Source organism: Lithohypha guttulata (genome assembly GCF_036872675.1).
Source record: "Lithohypha guttulata strain CCFEE 5908 chromosome Unknown scaffold_3, whole genome shotgun sequence".
NCBI classification, from domain to species: domain Eukaryota; kingdom Fungi; phylum Ascomycota; class Eurotiomycetes; order Chaetothyriales; family Trichomeriaceae; genus Lithohypha; species Lithohypha guttulata.
This window is the reverse complement of record NW_027042752.1, coordinates 2,784,939-2,805,696: the sequence shown is the minus strand read 5'-3', so window position 1 is coordinate 2,805,696 and position 20,758 is coordinate 2,784,939. Positions and strand designations below refer to the sequence as shown.

Genomic DNA, 20,758 nt, shown 5'->3' with positions numbered 1-20,758 from the left:
CCGGACGAATAATGCTACTAACGGTGAGCACAAGTTGATCAATAAAGAGAACAACTAGAATCCTTGCAATGATTTCAAAGACGATGGAGTATAAATTGAAGTACCACAGAATTCTTTCTATAGCTTTGTCGTCCTCAGCAAAAGCCAGATCAACTTGCCCTCTTACCACACACTTTAGATCTCGGTCTTCCTGCAGCTAAACAACATGGCATCTCAGCCTCTCATCGCCATTGTCGGCGCAACAGGCGCTCAGGGAAGCAGTGTTCTCAGCACGTACCTAAACACGACCTCCTGGCGCATTCGAGCCCTCACACGAAGTGTTTCTTCATCCAAAGCCAAGGCACTTACAGAAAGGTCTTCTCGAATTGAAGTTGCTGAGGCCAACCTCAATGATATTGCTTCTCTTCGTAAAGCTTTCGAGGGTGCTATAGCCATCTTCGGTGTCACTGATTTCTGGACTCTCATCTCGGACGAGAGCAATAAAGCCAAGGTAAAGGATGGACAATCGTTCGCAGAATGGGGCGCTGAAATGGAGGTCCAACAAGGCAAGAACATTTTCGAAGCAGCGAACCAGGTCTCGTCCCTGAAACGATTAGTATTTAGTTCATTGACCGATATAACCAAGTGGTCTGGTGCGTTCCTATACTCCCATACACGAATTTGACACGAGTTAACGCGAATCGTACTAATACAGAGATGTCATGACAGGTGGAAAATATACTTATGCTTTGCATTTCGACAGCAAGGCTATAGCACTCAAGCACGCTGAGGAGCACTTCCCGAACGTATATGCGAAAACAAGTATTCTTGTAGCGGGAGCATACCTGGAGAATTTCAAGCAAAACCCTTTCTTCAAACCTAAGCTGGTAAGTCTGAGTATCTCATTCTCATCCTTTGCGTTCGAAGCGAGTTGAGTGTAGGTGCTGACCGAGTGCTGTAGGAGGGAGAGGCACTCATATTCAACTCGTTCGGAACAGGAAACCGACCTTGGCCTTTCATAGCTGCCGAAGAAGACACTGGGCCGATCGTCAAAGCTCTGATCGAGCTACCCGCAGGTTTACGTGTCGCTGCTCATCGTGAGTTGAAGGTAATGTCCGATGTCGTCCAGCTTATTGGCAAGGCGGCAGGCTATGAGGTCAGATTGGAGCAGCAGGAATTTCCTCTGCCAGACGACCTCAAGAAGGATCTGGCAAACATTTTTGGCTTTGTGAACGAGTTTGGTTATTGGGGCAACGATCCAAGCATAAAGCAACCCGAAGAGCTAGGAGTAGAGTTGCGACTTGGCAGTATTGAGGACTGGGTTAAAGCGCAGGATTGGTCGAAAGAGCTCAATGGTTGAGCAGTGTTGCTGGTTTGATCACAGAGATTGGGACACTGTGATGAATTTCAGGTAACGCAGCTTTAGACACTGGCTCGATGCACTTTCGAGTCAACCCGCCCAGCACGACTTACTAGTAGGCACATACGCAGAGAAGTAAATTGGTACATATGCAGAGAAACAAAAGAATGCCCTAGGGTCGGCACACCTGCCCTACGACGTTCGTGCAGCATATGTCAAGCACGGGCTGCGAAACCCCTCTTGATTCGTCTATACAAAAGCTGCGGGTCTGCAAGTTGAGCTTGCATAAGAAGAAATACATTCAAGCTCAGATTTGCTCGTTACAACTGGCATCGTAGCATTGTGTATTGCTAGTATATTCGGTTATCGAGTGCTGTTGACGCTGAGCTTCCCCGTCACATAATGCGGTTCGGCAAAACGCTCAGTAACTCCATCTATTCACCATGGAAGGACAAGTATATTGAGTATGACAAGCTTAAAAAACTGCTACGAGAGGACGAGGCCTCCCCGCAAGGTCGAGGGGATGACAGTCATTGGACTGAGCAGGACGAGGAGAATTTCGTGAATGAACTCACCAACGTCCAGCTTGAAAAGGTCTACCAACATCAGGTCGAGACTTTCAATGCGCTACGAGACCGAACAACAGCATGTGAAGCTAAGCTCAAGCCAACAGCCGAAGAGGACAAGGACAGGAGTGATGAGGACATAAAGAGGATTGCGGAGGAAACTGTGAAAGAGTTGGACAGCATTTCTAAAGAAATAGCTGAACTTAAGAAGTTTAGCCGTGTGAACTATACTGGTTTCTTGAAGGCTGCTAAGAAGCATGACCGGAAGAGGGGCCGCAAGTACAGGGTTCGACCGCTTCTCCAGGTCAGAATGTCACAAGCACCATTCAATACAGAAGATTACTCTCCCCTTCTCTTCCGTCTGTCCACCATGTATACGTGGTCGCGTCAAATCCTTGAAGGAGAAGATCCTACAAAAAATTCGAGTACAAGTGTACGCTCCAGGGACACATACACTGCTCACAAGTTCTGGGTACATGAAGACAATCTACTTGAGGTCAAGACATATATCCTGCGAAGACTACCCGTTCTTGTATACAACCCTCAATCTGTCAAGGTTGTTGATGGTACTCAGAAGGACCCCACGATCACCTCAATCTACTTCGACAACGATAGGTTCGACCTATACCAACAAAAGGTGGACAAGGCAGATGACTCTGGCTCGTTAAGGTTGAGGTGGACAGGTCAACTAGCAGACAGGCCCGAGATTTTGCTAGAGAAAAAGACACTCAATGAAGAGACCGGAAGTCGAGATATCAGATTACCCATCAAGGAAAAGTACATCAGGCCATTCCTGGCTGGCGAGATGAAACTCGAGAAGCAGGTCTCTAAGCTCGAGGAGCGCCTCGGTGCTGACTCCGAACAAGTCCAGAGCTTCAAGAATACCATTGACGAAATTCAATCCTTCGTAAAAGACAAAAGGCTAGAACCACTTCTCCGTGCCGCCTACCAGAGGACTGCCTTTCAGATTCCTGGCGACGATCGACTCCGGGTATCGCTTGACACAAATTTGGCTCTGATTCGAGAAGATGCCCTTGACACCGATAGGCCTTGTCGCGATCCTGAAGACTGGCACAGATCTGATGTTGACAGGGAGAAGATGGAATATCCTTACAACGCCATCAACAAGGGAGAAATCGCACGTTTCCAGCACGCAATTCTTGAGATCAAGGTCAAAGACAATAAGTACACAGAGACAAATACCTGGTTGAACGATCTGATGACTTCACATCTGGTCAAACCCGCCCCTAAATTCTCGAAATTTGTGCACGGTGTGGCAGAGCTCTTTGAAGATTATGTCAATAGCTTCCCGTTCTGGCTTGCAGATCTTGAGACAGACATTCGTCGAGACCCTGAGACAGCTTTCCAAGACGAGCAGGATAAGCAAGCTAAAAGAGAACAAGACGAGATGGCTGTCGGCAGCTTTATACCTGCTTCTAAGCTATCCTCCAGTCAAAAAGCACGATTTGGCTCACCATCAGCCGGTAATGGCAAGATGCCTGAACGATCCAAGTCATTTAATCTGTCTCGCTCGGTCGCCTCAGCCCCACGTTCACAACTCGAGCCAACAGCTGAAGAACGAGATTCCGACGATGATGGCTACCAGGGTAACAGCATCAAAATCACTGACTCGTCCAAGAAATCAGGCGGCCTAGCCTCAATCCTGCCTGCGTTCTCCAACTCCCGATACGCCCAGCGCCAACGAAATGGAAAGTCCGGATTCAGAGACCAACCACTCCCAGCAGGTGTCAAAGACCCAGGCGTCTGGATCAAAGACCAAGGCCCCCTCAAAGTCGAAGCCAAAGTCTGGCTCGCAAATCAAAGAACATTCATCAAGTGGCTACACGTCTCCGTTCTGCTCGGCACCCTCTCTCTCGCCCTCGGTAACGCCGCAGGCAAAGACAATAACGTCGCTCGCTCTTTATCTATCACCTACACCGCCGTAGCTATCTTCACGGCCGCCTGGGGCCTGGGCATCTACCACTGGAGAAGCAGGTTAATCACGCAAAGAAGCGGTAAAGATTTTGACAGCATGGTCGGACCGTTCGTCGTGAGCATTGCACTTTGCGTTGCCCTGATACTTAACTTTTGGTTCAAGTATAGTGCTGCTACACGGCGGACGGAAAATCAAGGACTTTGGGGCCTGGGCATTGGTCACAATATGACGGATCTGCAGTTTGCGGTGCAGGAGTTGTGATTGCTTTGTCGGTATATTAGCAGACAGTAGCGATTGTTGGAATGCTCCTTCGATCCTTGGAGTTTTGGCTGATTATCAGTCTTGGTTGCTGGTACATAGTATGTGAGAACGTGCATAGTTGTCCAAAGGCTCGCGCTGTGGTACAGTGCATGATTAGTGCTTTCCAGGAGCACAGATGACTTTAATGCTAATACTGTTCAAGAGCCATCTTTAAGTGCAATGAACATGCTTAGGAGGGACAAAAAGCGTTGATGATTGTCTCTCGCACGGCGTTGTCTTGAGACAGTAGTGGTACCATCAATCTTCGTTCTGAGTAACATTCTACAACTTTAAATAAAATGTACTTTGGTGTCAGCAGCTTTGACCGCTTCGCATGGTTAATTATCCACAAAGCATCGGCCATTTCTGGCTCGTAAGACTCTCGAAGCAATATACAACGCGAGCTGAAATTGCCAGTGAGCTTCTTATGGAAAGCTGCATACTTTCATTCCGGTACTGGTACCGCACGTTCGGCCAGTTTCTTTCTGTGTTACATCCTCATCTACTACTATTCTTGTGGCATGCAAAGTAATCTTGGGATTTTGCGCAGCGGGTGGCCGTACGCTGCCTTTGCACCCGTAGACCTCAGCCCGATGCTCAATGCAGATGGAATCCATGCCTAATTGGTCTGGTGTCACCGATATGCAGTCCCTTCCAACCTTGATAACCTATCTCTCGCTTATGCTTTGCTGATGTGACTTTAATATGCCTGGCGCCGATGAGATGCAATGCCATTAGGTACTAGGTGCTGATGCTTTTATCTTTCATCCATGTTTTTCCATTAGCCTCCTCTTCTATCGGAAAGGTCTCCCTGGCATAGTCCTCCATTCTCCTAAACCCTGGCCACAATCGCCGTGCTTCACTTGTTATTCGTCGGGAGCGGTGTGAGCTGGCGCTGCTTGCCCTGTCTCCACCACCTTGTGTTGAAGAAGCGTTGACCTTTGGCCGCTCGCCGTTCCGCTTGACACCACTGTCGCGCCGTTCGTCTAGTGCAAACTGGAATTCCGGGTTGGGAAAGTACGGTGCTTTGTGTTTGCCAAATAGTTCCTCTATGCCGCGTAACTGTTGACGATAATTCTCAGGGATGGGAACGCGAATTTCGATAGTAGGGTTGTGGACATAACGGCAGGGTCGATTGAGTGCACGTTCGAATGCTTGGCAAACCTCTATTGGCGTTAAGGACTGGAAAACCAGGGCGACTCTATTATCTCATCAGTTCGTGTCCCCTAATCAAGGTTGCAACGATCCAGAAGTGGGACAAGTCACGTGAACTTCTGAGATTACTCTGCAGAAAGGCAGGATGTATCAGGGTCAACGGATCCATGCCGAGTTGGAGGCTTGGACTCGCTGAGAATGGTTGATTCGGGATGGATGATGGTGCGAAAATGAACATGGATGATGGTGCGAAATGAACATGGATGATGGTGGGAAATGAACAAACTGGGCACCAATCGCTTACCTTCTGTCCTTCCATTTTGCGATGCCTTCCTTCAACAGTTGTAACACAGCAGGACCACTGTCGGCTTCGGCATCCAACCATGGTAATTTAGTGTTCGGATCGAAAGGTGCTTGCCACTGCAACGTGTCGTCATCCTTGAATTCCATGCAGAACAGAGGATATGGTAAACTCGTGAAATTGTTGTTGTAGATTCCAGCGTAAAGGAAAGTTGCAGGCAATCCTATTTCTCGAATATAATTTTCAACAGTAAATTTGCAAGCCCAGTTAGGTAGTCCTGGCCACTGCGCATTGTAGATAGAATGGTCTGGCATGCTGCCATAAACATAATGTTGCACACCATGTCTTTTGGCGGCGTCTGCTAATGCCTTGCCTACCTTGACCTCATCGTATGCTGGGAAAGTGTTGATGAAGGCATACTGACATCCTTCGAATAGTCCATCAATCAGGGCCTGGTTGTCCTCGAGAGGCTCCTGGAACAATTCCACATTGTCCAAGTCTTCAAGCTCCTCGATCACAAGCGGATGTGGTTCGTAGATCTGAGCCTTCACGTGCCATCCCACTGCCTGGACGGCACGTATCACGGAAGCGGCTTGTCGTCCAGTGCCGTTGACGATAGCGATGGACTTCTGACTTGTTGTCATGTGGACTTATGGCTTCATATGTGGTAGCTTAGGGTTTTCGCGTAGGCTTGGTAAGGCTGCTCTGCTTCCGGTGTGCTTCTCAAGAACTAGCCGCCTCGGATGCTGATAGAATACTCGACAAAACACAATCACACCACGATGGATTGAATCGATCTGGCGGAGTAGAGCGAGAGACAGAGGCTATACCACCAAGTTGACGTCGGAGAGTGAAAGATAGAGTTTGATCGTATATCGGTGTCCCTGTGAACCAGGATAGCGCCAGCCACTGAGAGCGTGCTCAAGTGTTTCCGAACATATGGTTCTTATGCAGGCGGTAGACCTATACCGGAGTAGGTTGATGCGGATGTGGCCACTCCTTGGCACTTTTGGATACTGCTCAGAAAATTCCTTCACGATTACGGCCCATGGAGATGGCAACAGAGCATTGGACTGACAAAATGATGGTTGTCGGTGAGCGCAAATTCAGGGCTTTCCTTTACGTAACCAGAGCGTAATTGCAGCCGGAGGTTGAGCGCATGGAATGGTTAGTACCAGACAAAGTTTTCTGCGTTGTAATTGCTGTAATGAGTTACCACATACAGGTTGCGCCTTCCTCAGCAACTGCTATTGACCATTCAAGATACGCAACAATTGCGACATGTCACAATGGTAGCCACAGATTGGACCGAAGGTCTGACCCTTGATGGCCTTTGGCCAAGCATTGCAACTGCTGTAAGATCCAGCAACCGGTATCACGCGTCTGGACATTTTAGCGAAATGAACGTCTATGGTGCCATAGAACAGACATTGTGTGCGATGGACATCAGAGTGGTTGTGGTGCACAGCAAGAATGTTGCAGAAAGAGAACAGGATGTTGGTAATGCCGTCATTTGGAGGATTTAGTGCCATGGAATTTGAGCTTGATGCCCTGGCGATTGACTAGGCTTCTGAATTTGTCCAAAGTTGGTCCAATTGAGGAAGATTCAAGTGCAATTTAATTCCAGACGGGCTTGCGGAGCGCATTCTGATTTGGCCTGGTGTTTGAAGCCCGGGTTTACGATCGCTTCTGAGGATGTGGTCACAATTTACTCGAGTCCGATCATCTGTTACTACTAATGTACGAATAAGCCACGCCTTGCTAGTCTGCTTCCTCCCAGAATGTCACGTCAGTGTTGAGGACGTTCTGACCTTGTATCTCCGCGGAAGCCCATCATCGCAATATTTGTAGGAATTGTATTGTGGATCTTTCTACGATTTCGAATGTGTGAGGCACGCCGAGATTTAGCCCGAAAGAGGTTCAAGAAGTCCCGTTCACAGGAGGAGAGAATTCTAGTACATGACACAGAAGATATGCAGTCAGAATTTACTGGACAATTCACTCGCCTACTGTGCAGCAATCTGAGAAGACTAGCCGTAGCGTAAACAATACCCCAGATTTTCCTTCAGCACAAAGACTGATCAGCTTGTTAAGTGGAGCTCCGCACGTACAAAATCGCATACGTCGTCACTGCTACAGTCATTGCCGAAATCGAATGACGATCTTAATTCCATGATTATCTCGCCATACTGTACCTGAACAGAATGCTTCATGGTTATCAAATCCGTCATATCCGCTCTCGACCAGACCGTGTGCTTCCAGAAGAGCCGCTGAGCAGCGGCTTTTTTGGGGCCATTCCATAGATGAGCTTGAGAGAAGACCGCCCAGTAGTGGGCTAGCCCCTAGCGAGAGCAGATACAATGGTATAGAAAGCTACAGTGGCATACACAGAGAGAGAGGTCTGCGTGGCCAAATTATTGTACTCACCTGGTGTTCTGTCGATGCAATACATCCAGTCCTGCGGCAGCCCACACTTTAGGCCTTTGCCTTGCATGTAATGAAGCGGTCCCCGACTCTTCAGCATGTAAGTGGGCTCCAGCCTGCCTAAGCAAGTTGACATGACCGACGAGACCAGCATTGGCAGCCAGAAAGAGAGGTGTGCGTCCAGACCCTGTGTGGTTTCGAGCGTGCACCGACGCGCCAACGGATAGGAGGTATCTGAGAACATTGATATCAGGACCTGTAGCTGCAAGATGCAACAAGGTGTTACCAGAATAATCCGAGCGATTTAGTAAGCTGATATCTTTCTGTAGCTCGTCTTTGACTTTGTCCATGTTTCCAGAAGCAACTGCGTAGGCGACCTCGGTGAAATTTGTAACGAAGTGTGAGAGAGTGCCATCAGGATGTGAAAAAATGGTAGCGTGGTTCATGCTCATCTCACCTCGTAGCGAGATAGCCATCTCGCGTGCAACTTTCCAAGGGTTCGCTGCAGGTCTTGCTAGCAGGTAGGCAAGCTTAGTCAATGCTGCTTCGGATGTCATGTCGTTCCCAGCAACGACCCCAGCTCTTCCCAAGACCATACCTGGTGCGTATATTGCACTCACACTTCCTGTAAGGCACTGCGTCACGTTTACTATGACAATACCACGATTAATGGCTTCAGCCACGACCTTCACCAATGCATTGTCGTCGCCACTCGGCGCGTTACCTGCACCAAATGTCTCAAGCACCAAACCTCGAAGATGCTCTGTCTTTAGTACAGCCTCGACCATAGCCGGGGTAATGCCTGGAAAGATTTTCATGCACGCCACATGTGCTGTATCTAAATTCGTTTGCAGCTCCAAGGCTGCAAGCGCCGTTGGTCTTGCCAAGTGTTAGCCTCAAAACACAGTACAAAGCGACTTGGAACAGAATAATTGTCCAAAACGAGGCAGAGCATGGCTTACCTCGTGACTAGGTCCCACTTCACGTGCGTATCCATTGCCGTAATCGTGGCCAGTGGTGAGAGGTTTGGTGACGCAAAAGCCTCAAACGAGCTGGCGGATATCTTGGTTGTACGATTGCCACGGAACAACGTAGAGTTAAAGCACAGGCAGACTTCGGGTATAATGAAGTGCCCGGCTATGTCCAGAGAGTCTAGCAAATTCTCCAGAGCATCATTCTTCCGTTCCGAAAAAGGCACTTGCGAGCCAGTCAAAATAATAGGCTTTCCCAGGTTTGCAAACATAAAGCTCAGGGCAGAAGCTGTATAAGCCAGACTGTCTGTGCCGTGAAGCACAACAAAGCCATCGAAAGACGTGTAATTCCTCCAGATAGTCTTCGCAATTTGCGCCCAGCCTTTAGCATCGATCGAGGACGAGTCTAACAGCTCGTCGAACTCATAGACAGCGTACCTGATACATTTGCCATATTTGCTGATAGGCGTCCGCAATGTTGGCAATTCTGTGCTATTGCCATCTGTCATGTGGTTAGTACCATGGAGAAGAAAGAGGATTGCACAGTGTTAAGCGAGAGGATCCCAAACTTCCAAAATTTGTCATTCTGGCCTGTGGGGATAGACAGATAGCACAACATACCATCGTCTACATCGACACTGACTGGATCGACCTCGGTTCCATCGTTGAATTCAGGTCGTGGAGCCATACAACGCTCGAGGAAGCCCCGGGCGGGCACATAACCATCATCTGACCTTTGCATACATATTGTGCCTCCAGTCATGACAACCAGGACACGAGCTTCTGGTGTCCGCCCCTCGGGTGTTTGAGGCACCGAACTTGCCATATTGGCTGGTCGAGATCGAGGCCGTAGCAACAAGTTAGCGAACGGAGAACGAGGCTGTGTCACATCCTCCAGAAACGATGGCTGAAGGACAACAATGTTAGTGCTTCACGTTGTGATTGTACTACTCAAGATCGCAAACACTCAGTCAAGGAAAGCAGTAGATGCAATCTTGCAAAGACAAAATACACGATCAGACATAGACTGAACTCAGAGCGAGCCTGCTGGCATGGTGAGCCTTCTACAGAATTTTCCATAGCTGCAGTATCATCAACCAAAAAAAATCTCGAACGTTTGCGGCGAACGTGCGTGATTGGGGCATCTATAGAGGACCTGCGTTCGGTACGTGCGTGATGGGAGCGTGTTTATGTAAGAAAGCTCGGGCAATGATGATGGCTCTCGGCGATGACGGCCGCGCCAGTGATTAGATCAGTCGTGCCAGAAATACACGCTTGGCCCAGCCACTGATGATATAAGGAAAGACCCACTACAGCCCCTTGGAATCTCCTTCAGCTTGAGCTCCTGAATCATGTTTCTATCCCAGTGACGGAGCACAAGAATCAGTCCTTGCATTTCAACTCGTCGATGGAACACTGCTGCCCAGAGCACCAAGAAACCCCCAGCTTTGCCGAGCGTCCACTCAGAACGCGAGCGCATTAGGAAGCGAACGGATGTTACAGATTTCGGAAATTGAGAGCGGATGGGTGCAGCAGTCATGACAAAGAAATCGTGTCTCCTGCTTCAACGCCTGGGACACAGCTTGTCTCATATCTTGCCCTTGTGAATGCTTCTTTGCTTGATCTTCCAACTAGAGTGGACGCCGGTTCCTTTCACAGCCAGGATGATCGTGCTGGTCACGCAGCGGCTATATGCGCACCGGCTCTTGTTCCACGATATCCCATGCAATCATTTCTCGGAAGCAGGCAAACTTCAATTGCAGGAGTGGTCGCATAGAATTACGATAAGATGAGTATCGTAGCGCCTGTGTCCTGTTGTTGATATTGTCTACACCGCCGCTCACTTCGAGCTCTTCTCCGAGTGAAAAACGTAGTCCTTTGATGATCACTGAAGATCCCACTGTGGAATGCGAATGACCAACCCCTTTGCATCATCAATCAAGAAGAATCAAGTTCCTCAGAAGCATTGACTGTTTCAAGAATCACCGGGCTGCTAGACAAGACCGTGAGTGAGGAGCCACGCGGTGGAATGTGTGTTCACAGATATTGACAGAAGCAGGTGTTCAGAATTCTTCAAAATTTTCCCTGTTCACGTCTCCAAGTGACGGCGAGGTGAAAAGGTAGAGACAAGGCTGACACAGCAATTGTATCACGAAATTGCAAAGGTTAGAATGAGCAGTTGACCTCAAACGACATTTTCTAAGCCTGAAGTCCATCACCTCAGCCGTTCATTATACCAAGACGACCACACTCCTTTGAAGTCCTCATTGTCATCACTCTTTTCAACTTACTCAGATTTTCCAAACCTAAATTTGGCACCTTCACTCGAGAGAACCAAGAATCACTCCGCGTTGCACTTGCATCTACCCACTTTCGAGATTTCAGCAGTCGAACCTTCCTCCTTCTCCTCCTCTTTTTGTCACCGACGACTTTCTTTCAACTACCAGCCACCACGTTTCATCTCAATTGATCTGCGCAATACAAGTCAACCTTATTCACTCCTTCAGAACCGACCGTAGTTGACGCGCATTTCAATTCTACTACTCTTTACAGACTTCCTTTCATCGATCTGGTGCATACTCTTATTTCATTATCTTTATCTTACGAACGAGGTCTCGCAACATGTTTTGTGCGGGTAGGATGCCGAAGTCGTCAGTAAAGCGATGGGTTTTTGTGCTTTTCACTGCAGTCGCATTCACACCAGGATGCGATGCGTTCTTTCGAAACTTGATGATTGGTCAAACAGCTCAGGCCCGAATTGACCCAGTCGTCAATCCAGGCCACGCTGCGATGCACGTACACCACCTCACTGGCGGCGGAAGTAGGTATCTCTTTGACCTGTATTGATTCAAGCTAACACTCGATAGACCTGGACTTTGAGTCGACTGGCGAGAGTCTCGCTCAATCAAATTGTACCAATTCAATTGTGACCCTGGACAAGTCAGCTTACTGGGCTCCATGGATGTATTTCCAGCATGAGAACGGTACTGTTGTGCCTGTCAACTTGGCACTCGGTCTTACAGCGTAAGAAATATGTTCCCACTGGCTGAACACCAATCCACTAACACGTTCAGATATTACAAATTCGAGAAGCGCCTAAACACTGGTGGTGAGGTCGAATACAGTGTGTTCCCCAAAGGATTGAAGATGCTTAGTGGTAACACCGCTAAACGCACCTGGACTGGTCCATGGCCTCCACCAGCCGAATCCTTCTGGGGTCCTGAAGACACAACACAAGACGCACTACAAGAGAAGGCTCTCGGATTCAATTGTATGAACTATGAGCCTGGGAAGAATGAGCCAAGCTTTGCCAACCCCTACATGCGGAGCAAGAGCTTTTTGGACGCGAATTGCAAACAGGGTGTACGCGCTGAGATAATCTTCCCTTCTTGCTGGGATGGCAAAAACCTTGACTCGGATGACCACAAGAGTCACGTCGCATTCCCTTCTCTTCTTCAGGACGGAACTTGTCCAAAGACTCACCCGATCTACCTCCCTATCCTTTTCTACGAGACAATCTGGAACACACAAGAGTTTGCAGGCGTTCCAGGACAATTCGTCTTTTCCAACGGCGATCCAACAGGTTATGGATACCACGCCGATTTCATTGCAGCTTGGGACGATGGAATTCAAGAGGAGGTGCAACAGAACACACAGTGCACAAGTTTACTGTCAGATGGTCAGGTTGAATCCTGCCCAGTCTTCGCTGGCCATATCCAGACCAAGGAAGAAGCTCGTCAATGTGTGTTAAACCTTCCGGAGTCTCTCGTCGACGAACAGACGGACGGATTCTTGGATAGATTGCCTGGCAACGTCAAGATTACCGGTGTACAACATCTTCCAGGCGAACAGCTTGCTGCCGATGACGACTATGCACCAACCTCGAGCATCCCAGAATCGAGATCATCTGCTGCGGCAACCAACAGTGCTGAAACAGCTCCAGGATACTACTCTAGTGCGGTCAGTGTCACTGGGTCTGTGTCTACATCTGCTTCTGCTCCTGCCTTTACTTCTCCCTCAAGCACCACTACGCCTCCACCCAGTCAGGCTGCGAGCGACATCTCCTCAGTCACCACCACATACACCAGCGGCAAGTACGTGGTCGAAATGGTCCTTGTGGAGACAGTGGAGACAGTTACTGCAACTACGGCGCCAGTCCTTACTCAGACAGTCGTGGTCCCTGACCGACGTAAAACAGTCAGCAGAAAGGATAGGAGAAAGAGACATATTCACCATCATGTCCACAACCACGACCACTTCTGATCGCTGTCGATCAGTCGAAGACGTGGCTAGCCTTATATGTCACGACAATCTAAGCCAGCTGGGCTGGGCAAGGATATCAGAGATTGGTTAACATCCACAGGAACCGTGACTGGCACACCGACTGCATAAGAAGTGGTCTTGGACATAACAATCGCTGACGAAGTTACGACTGAACATGAACATCTTGTGCATACAAACCCAGCGTGGCCCCTGCTCTGGTCAGGCGTGGCCCGCTATGAACATACAAAAGGCGATCTCGAGCTGGATTTTTTCCTCGGATGGTTGACCACACACAACAACTTTCACTTCTCAGATACCCAATTTTCAAGAATGATATTTCCCGCTGCGTGGAGGAGATCATCTTTATATACGAACTAGATTTTGAGCTTCGAAACAATATGCATATGAAAGGGTTATTGGGAGTGATCGCACAATTTATTGTAGGCATCCTTGAATTGAAGCGGACCATTGCAGGAGGTAGCTTGTCTTCGGTGTTTGCTCACGATGCCTCCCATGCATAGCAGATACATCAATGCATATATTTTCGTCCTCTCAATCTCGTATATACGTTGAATGTAAAAAACGTGCGTGCCATTTACTTTTCACGCTCAATTTTGATTCTATGCACATCGGGAGTGCGCTCAGAACATACAGACTTGATAGACGTTGCCTGTGATGATTTCTCCAGCGCCCTGTCGAGTTTGTTCAAGCCCAGACCATCGAACGTCAATGTCGCAGACAACCGTTTGTGTCTTCTCCAGGCATCTAAACAATTCAGGAGCCCATCAGTCGCATTTCTGTCCATTAAAGGAGCAGCAGATCTCGAATTTTTGACAGCGCCCAGGTTTTAGTCTTAGGCCTTGTTCCAGCTTGGAGAACAGTAGCCTGTAAGAACCGTAGAGCCTCATGGGCCAGGACATGCTGTACTTAACATCCAGCAGAACTATTGATAGCGCTCCCACGGAACGCGAATGAACATCTCAGCCATTCCCATCATTCCCCTCGCCAACCACCTCAACATCATCCGCAGGCCTGTAACTCTTTGCCATCAAGCTCGTCACAAACCCATACGGGTTGAGCAATTCTCTCTCATCGTTGACAAGCCCCAGGTGCATGATGCGCTTCGCGAGAAGTGTTTCCGGCCCCACGAGGAAGTTGTCCAGCTTGGGTATTGAGGCAAGGACTCCCTCAGTCAGCTGGTCAAGTCTGATGTCCAAGCTCTTCATGGTGCGGACCTCGTCTGCTCGGCCTTCGATCGCCGTGCGTACGTCTTCTTTGTCTCTGCGCGATAGTCGCGATGGTAATAGGGATGGTTTTGCAGATGGTGATGGTTGTTTTCTCTTGTCTTTCTTGGACGATCCGGAACCCATGGCCATCGCCATGATGGGATCAGTCTGCGTCTGGTAGAAGTCCGGAAAGGCGAGGCCGTTGATCCTGACTGCTTCGGTGACTAGTTCCGAGTAGCCCTTGACCACGCCGATTCGTTTGCCATAGCTTCCTTGCATTTCATCTATTTTGCTTAGCTCCTGGAGACCACCGAGGAGAATTAGTTGGGACATGTGCTCTTCTGGTGGTGGGCCGTAGTTCCACCCTTTGAGTTTGCGTTCGAAGATCGATATGGAAGAAGGTGAGCGCGTTGCTGTTCTGAAATGTTGAATGAGGAGCTGCATGATTTGGTAGATTGCTACGAGTTGGTTTTCGGGATAGGTGGAGATGGTAGCTTTAACTGTGCCCATGCAAGCTGGACACTGGTCGATTTTGAGTCGCGGGGAGAGGTGATCAGGATGCGAGAATACTATCAGGTGTCTGATTGTCTCGAAGAAATGCTGTATACACACAAGGGGCTGGAAGAGTCTCGTAGTCAATCCTTGCTTGTATGGTGCAAACTGTTCACTCGGAAGATTCCTGGTCAAACGCAGCATATAGCTCCTGAACTGTATGAAAGCAAGGACAATTTTGAGCTGTCTGGCAACCAGCGACTGCCTGCGTAAGCATCTTAGGAGGTAGGAATCGGTCGAAGCTGAGCAGAAGAGTGAAGGATAAAGCTCTATCAGCACATACGGAGAACACTGATCGTTCGATTCTTGCGGCGTGGGAAGCAATGCATTTCGTGCTATTGTCGCAGCATTAGCTTGGAAGATGGCATGGCTCGCTTTCGACGTCGATCGGAGAGAGAGTAGTTCGCTTGTATCGAGGTAGGCAAGTATCGCAGTCTGGATCTCAGCTGGTAGGTCGAAGAAGCGTTGGCCCAAAGTCCAGTCGCTAGCACATTGTCAGACCGGCGATAGACGCAGACTCTCCTCTCAAACATACCCTGACCTGCGCTTTTCCGCGATTCTAGGTAATATCCTCTCGCTCGTGCTCGACCTGCTCTTCGTAGACTTCTTTAATCTTGAAGAGAATGAGCTGAGGCTAGAGCGCCGGCGACCACTGTCCGAGATCGAAGGTCTAGAGGAATTGGTCTTGGATTCGTTCGTGGTGCTAGAAGCAGAGCTATGGCTACCACTCGCTCGCTTCAAAGTCAGTCTTTTCATGGATTCCGTGAGAAGGTTCGGTGACGGTGGCTCAAAGACCCCAAAGCTTTCACCAGGAGCCATGGTCGAGGATTTCTGCACGACGCGCGCATGCTGAACAGCAGAAGCAAACATGAAGGATCGAGAACCTCGTACTGTGACATTGACAAGAAAGATACCCTTGAGACATCCTCGCTTGAGCGCTACAGTCGCGGGTCTTGGACGGCCGTGCCAGTGTGCTGGATCGCTCAACCTCGACGAATGACCAACGGAAAATTGCCCTGCTGGGAATCGCTCGGGCGCGCCATGTCTAATAAGCTCTGTCAAGCTTCAGCTAAGAGCCTGGTGCAGGCTATTTCTAGGGTCTCTGCTGCTGGATTTCTTATCTGTGGCGCACGATAACCGGACAATTCCGGCTGATAGGTACATGCACACAGATGAAGCAACGGGACAAGCAGGAGCTTTCTCCTAGGTGAGAGTTGAATGGCATGACGATAGACGACTACTGGGTTGACAACTGTGTTTAGGTAAGCTATAGTGTTGTACTGGACCGGTCACAAATCTCAGACCTGCAACGACTGTTTAAGTGGGAGGCCTCGTTGCTCAGAGAACGGAACTTTTCCGAAGGAAGCTCGAGCTGGCAGCGCGTCCCATACACGGTCGCGTTTGGCGTGGCCTGCTTCGGGCTGCTTGCATACCACAGAAAATGACGTGCTTGATCCCTAGAGGCACAACCTCATTGTATGATGTCTAGTATTTCGATCGAGAAGGAACGGTCTTCATCTGATCCATAATATCTCCTTGCAGGCCGAGCACGCTGTAGATCCACTTCACGATGAGAAAGAAGCTGTCCGGCTCGCCCATGTGCTTCTTGCCCTTTACCATTCTTGCTTCTTTGGGCATACCATTCTCCAACGCCACAAATAAATCATCAACCGGAAAGATCTCATCATCATTGCCGTTGACGAGCAGCATCCTGGTGCAAGGCTTGGCTAGTGTTCCGTCGTTTAGCAACGAGTATTTCGCTCCGTCCTTGATGAAGTCTTCGAGCGAACTGTAGCCAAACTTGTACGTTAGGGTACCAGCGAGGTCGAACGGATACTCGAGCTTGTTCACGTTCTCCAGCCACTCTCGATCGAACATGTGATGTGCGCCACCTCCCACACTGACACAAGCCAGGAGACGGTCTTTCTCGGTGTGTGCGACTCGAAGAGCATAATAGCCACCTGTCGAGAACCCCCAGACAACGACTTTCTTCGCATCCAGCTCTTTCTGTTGCCCTACCCAGTCGAGTACACTCTTCCACTGTCGGTCTGGAGATGTGGGGTCTTGTCGGAGCGCAGGCGAGTCGCCTGTGCCAGGAATCTCGTGGATAAGAGTTGCGACTCCTTTTTGTGCCCATCCTTTGCTCCATACTGCCAATTCGGTTCGATAGCCGTCGAGGCCGGTTATGATTAGGACAAGTGGAACCGGATTAGAGGCAGATGCATTTGGAGGCAAGCAGTAAGAGCCAGGAACACTATCTCCCTCGCCTTCGATTTTGTGCACGTGCGGCACGAAGACTTCCTTGACTGGATTTTCTAGCATGCTGGATGTATCGTTAGCATTGCAGTCCCGGAGAGGGCTCCTTGTTGCCTACCCAGCTCCCTTGTAGAAAACCTTCTTGCCCTCTGTCCATGCATGACGCTGTCTGTCCGAGCGAAAGGTAGGGAATCTGGCAATACGATAAACGGCGGAAGATCGTCTAGAGCTTGTTAGTGATTGCGATGTTTTGCCAGACGTATGTCTTGACTCACAGGTAATATTCACTAGCCTTCTCTTTCTCACCTGCCTTCTCAGCTTCCTCAGCAATTTTGGCAATCTTCTCAGCTTGTGGTATGAACACATCAGCATATGCATCCCAGTCGTATGGCTCTTTCATGTCCTTCTCGACAAGCTGTTCAACAACAGGCTCGAAATCCCTGACATCGCCGAACATGAATGGATAAACGCCCATCTTGGCTGGGGCCTGCCATTTGGTCTCCCATAATGCCTTGAACGATTCGTGATGCTTAGCTGGCTTCAAGATGGCATCCTTGATGTAGTATTTGTTTTCAGCCATATTAGCAAGCACTAGTGTTGCTGTAGAGAATCAAACGTCGGTTTCAGTCAGCAGCAATATAGTAACTCCCACGCAATAAGCAATAGCAGAAGAAATGCGGTGAATTGTAAACAAATCGATCCTGACAGCCCACCTCCAACGGTTGAGATTTAGATCGTGTTTTTACTCATGTCTCCAAGTCACGTAACGTCGCACTTTGACATCATGCACAATTCGGTAGGCTTGAAGTCCTCCGAACAGCTATTCTTGCATAGCATTCGGGAATCAGATGTCCTCCAAAATAGTGGATGTATCGGGAAAAGAACTGCTTGCTGAGAGTTGCCGAAGCTTGAAATTGTGGAGGACGTATTGGAATGAATTGGTAGCTGCAAGGAGGTTGAAGTGGTCATTACATCCTTCGATGTTCGAATCAGAGTCTGCCAAGCAGGACTTCCGAACTCGACACAAAAGTTTCGAGGCTCTACACAACGATTACGAGTAAAGTCGTGACGATGTTACAACCTGATACGGTAACGTGGACGAAATCAGCTAGGCGGACACTAATGCTTGGCGTCGGCGGTGCTCGAATTAGCATCAAATGTACGATGTACGAGCGATGATTGTGTATCTGGTATACTGGAGCACTTTCGCATGCAGCCAGACAAACGCGTAGAACATAAGTCATTCGTTGATCCCCTTGGCCGTTGTCCCAGATATGTTCAGACTGTCGAAAGGCAGGACTGTATCATTGCACCAATCCCTCCTCCATCGCCTTGATCTGCAATGCAAGCAACCTCGAATAATACCTGCACAACGCGAAATTTCCACCCATGAACCAGAATCCAGGATGACCTGATGGCCGCCAGATAGTTCTCATCTCGCCCTCGTCGTCAAAGCCCCATATATCTCCAACCTGGTCGGCGAGCTCGTCTCCAAAGATAGTTCGTGCTTCAGATCGCATGTTCTGGTATCCGGTCGCAAAGATGATCTCGTCAGCTTCCAGCTCAGAGCCGTCTGCAAATTTGAGTCCTTTCTCGGTGACCTCTTCGATTTCTACTCCTTGTTTGATTTTGATCTTGCCGTCGATGATGAGCTGTGAGGCGCCGACGTCGATGTAGTAGCCTCCGCCTCGTTGGAAGTATTTCTGTCATATAGTGTTAGCTAAGTCTTTGACGAAATGTCGCAGTATGAGCTGATAAATAGCATGGCAGAAGCTGCATGTAAGAGATAGCACTTACCAAAAAGAGGCCAGCAGCATCGGGCCCTTTGTCAAGTTTGAAGCCAGCTTTCTCCAATCCGGATAAGACCTCCTTGTCGTGTTCACCTTGGAGTTCTGTAACACCTACTTGGATAGCCTTGAGTACAGCAGAAGGTGTACCGAACAGCCAGACGTCGGCGTCCTCAGTAGGAGGGCCATCATCGTCATACAATCCCTTCAGAGCAATATTTGTAATCGCTTTCGAAGATACCACACAGGTACTTGTTCGCTGAACCATAGTGATATCGTACCCGTTTTCATACTGCAGGAAGTCAGCCAGATCTCTAAGCTACTCTGGCTCGGGTCAATACTCACAAAAGTTTGACATAGGTCATGTCCAGAATTACACGATCCTACCACAATCGCCTTCTTGCTCTTTGCATTCTGATCGACGCCAGGAAATTCCGACGAGTGACACAATCTTCGGCCTTTGAAAGTATCCATACCCTTAATATCTGGAAAGTTCATCTTCCCAGAATGGCCTGTTGCTTGAATGACATGGCGAGGGTGAAAAGTTCGCTCCTCTTTCGAACCATCCGGCTTCGTGCGGTCAATAACCACGGTCCATTGCTTTTTCTCCTTGTCCCACGAGCTCGACTTAATCTTGGAGCTGTTCCAGATATTAAGTTCAAGGGCTTGAGCGTACAACTCAAACCATCCGGCTAGTTTGTCCTTTGGTGTAAATGTTGGCCAAAAAGGTGGGAACTCAATCAATGGCATGTTATCGAATTTGACTGGATCGTGGAGGACCAGTGACTTATATCTGTTGCGCCAGTTATCGCCGACTCGAGGAAGCTTGTCGATGATTAGTGTGTCTACGCCGAGCACTTTCAGGCGGGCAGCAGCAGTCATTCCTCCCTGGCCAGCTCCTATTAAGAAGTCAGTACGGTATAGTCTAGAAATCTGAAACATGTTTCACCCACCAACAATCAACACAGCCGGCTCTTTGCCATTCTCATAATTCAAGTCCTTGTTCCTTCTATCCAACCAATTCTCCCTATTCTTGTTCTCACCATGTGCCACACCCTCAGGTCGATTGTGGTAAGTGGTTTCCTTAATGTCCTTGAGCTCCTTCAATGTCGTGAACAACGAGAAGATCTTCCACATGCCAGCTGTCTCCTCAAGAATTCTACACAATCCATTCCCGATACCCTTCTCAGCCTCGAAATCCACAAAGAACTCGACGCCGTTGATGTTTCCAGCTCCATCTAGAGCTCCATAGTGCGGTGCTCGAAAGGCAGTGCTGCGGTTGATTGTTAACTTCTTCAAGCCCTTGGTTTCTGCGCCGAGAAAGTCAGACATCTTCTCCTTTCCTTTCAATGTGTGGAAGTTCCATGATAGTCCTAGATGATCGCGCCAGTAGCAGTCTTCTAAGAAGAGGTCAAGAATGGCTTGGGTATCTTGGCTGGACAAGGCTGCATTGAACTTGTCAATCAAGGTTTGTGCGATATTGTCCACATCTTCTGGCTTTTCTTTTGTGGCTTTCGGGAAGGTAGCAAGAGCGAGATTCACAGAGCCAGGTTCGCTTCGGTTGAAGTGAGGGACAACAGGTGTGGCAGTTCCGACTTTGGCGGTTGCCATGTTTGCGTGCTTTCGCTCTGCAGCTCCGTTATAGTCAGTATGGGTAGTATGGGTAGTCTGGGCAGAGTCTG

At 48.9% G+C, this 20,758-nt stretch overlaps 8 protein-coding genes across 8 annotated transcripts; 3 read left to right on the top strand and 5 right to left on the bottom strand.

The window, feature by feature from the left end:
* Positions 1 to 205: 205 nt before the first annotated feature.
* Positions 206 to 1,339, top strand: LTR64_004811 (uncharacterized protein; the record flags this gene model as incomplete). Its single annotated transcript, XM_064899155.1, has 3 exons — positions 206 to 632; positions 709 to 866; positions 941 to 1,339. 3 exons carry the CDS (start codon positions 206 to 208, stop codon positions 1,337 to 1,339), a joined length of 984 nt encoding a protein of 327 aa, XP_064755112.1.
* Positions 1,340 to 1,741: 402 nt separating this feature from the next.
* On the top strand, positions 1,742 to 4,102 carry VTC2 (Phosphate metabolism transcription protein; the record flags this gene model as incomplete). Its single annotated transcript, XM_064899154.1, has 1 exon — positions 1,742 to 4,102. One exon carries the CDS (start codon positions 1,742 to 1,744, stop codon positions 4,100 to 4,102), a length of 2,361 nt encoding a protein of 786 aa, XP_064755111.1.
* A 780-nt stretch (positions 4,103 to 4,882) lies between these two features.
* On the bottom strand, positions 4,883 to 6,241 carry LTR64_004809 (uncharacterized protein; the record flags this gene model as incomplete). The annotated part of the gene is made up of 2 exons (XM_064899153.1): positions 4,883 to 5,342; positions 5,601 to 6,241. 2 exons carry the CDS (start codon positions 6,239 to 6,241, stop codon positions 4,883 to 4,885), a joined length of 1,101 nt encoding a protein of 366 aa, XP_064755110.1.
* A 1,779-nt stretch (positions 6,242 to 8,020) lies between these two features.
* LTR64_004808 (uncharacterized protein) lies at positions 8,021 to 9,818 on the bottom strand (the record flags this gene model as incomplete). Its single annotated transcript, XM_064899152.1, has 3 exons — positions 8,021 to 8,900; positions 8,984 to 9,494; positions 9,614 to 9,818. 3 exons carry the CDS (start codon positions 9,816 to 9,818, stop codon positions 8,021 to 8,023), a joined length of 1,596 nt encoding a protein of 531 aa, XP_064755109.1.
* A 1,964-nt stretch (positions 9,819 to 11,782) lies between these two features.
* On the top strand, positions 11,783 to 13,255 carry LTR64_004807 (uncharacterized protein; the record flags this gene model as incomplete). Its single annotated transcript, XM_064899151.1, has 3 exons — positions 11,783 to 11,813; positions 11,860 to 12,016; positions 12,067 to 13,255. The coding sequence occupies 3 exons, from the start codon at positions 11,783 to 11,785 to the stop codon at positions 13,253 to 13,255; spliced, it is 1,377 nt and encodes a 458-aa protein (XP_064755108.1).
* A 980-nt stretch (positions 13,256 to 14,235) lies between these two features.
* Positions 14,236 to 15,852, bottom strand: LTR64_004806 (uncharacterized protein; the record flags this gene model as incomplete). Its single annotated transcript, XM_064899150.1, has 2 exons — positions 14,236 to 15,517; positions 15,569 to 15,852. 2 exons carry the CDS (start codon positions 15,850 to 15,852, stop codon positions 14,236 to 14,238), a joined length of 1,566 nt encoding a protein of 521 aa, XP_064755107.1.
* A 666-nt stretch (positions 15,853 to 16,518) lies between these two features.
* LTR64_004805 (uncharacterized protein) lies at positions 16,519 to 17,869 on the bottom strand (the record flags this gene model as incomplete). Its single annotated transcript, XM_064899149.1, has 3 exons — positions 16,519 to 17,356; positions 17,408 to 17,512; positions 17,565 to 17,869. The coding sequence occupies 3 exons, from the start codon at positions 17,867 to 17,869 to the stop codon at positions 16,519 to 16,521; spliced, it is 1,248 nt and encodes a 415-aa protein (XP_064755106.1).
* Positions 17,870 to 18,593: 724 nt separating this feature from the next.
* LTR64_004804 (uncharacterized protein) lies at positions 18,594 to 20,687 on the bottom strand (the record flags this gene model as incomplete). Its single annotated transcript, XM_064899148.1, has 4 exons — positions 18,594 to 18,992; positions 19,087 to 19,368; positions 19,422 to 19,975; positions 20,030 to 20,687. The coding sequence occupies 4 exons, from the start codon at positions 20,685 to 20,687 to the stop codon at positions 18,594 to 18,596; spliced, it is 1,893 nt and encodes a 630-aa protein (XP_064755105.1).
* Positions 20,688 to 20,758: the final 71 nt, after the last annotated feature.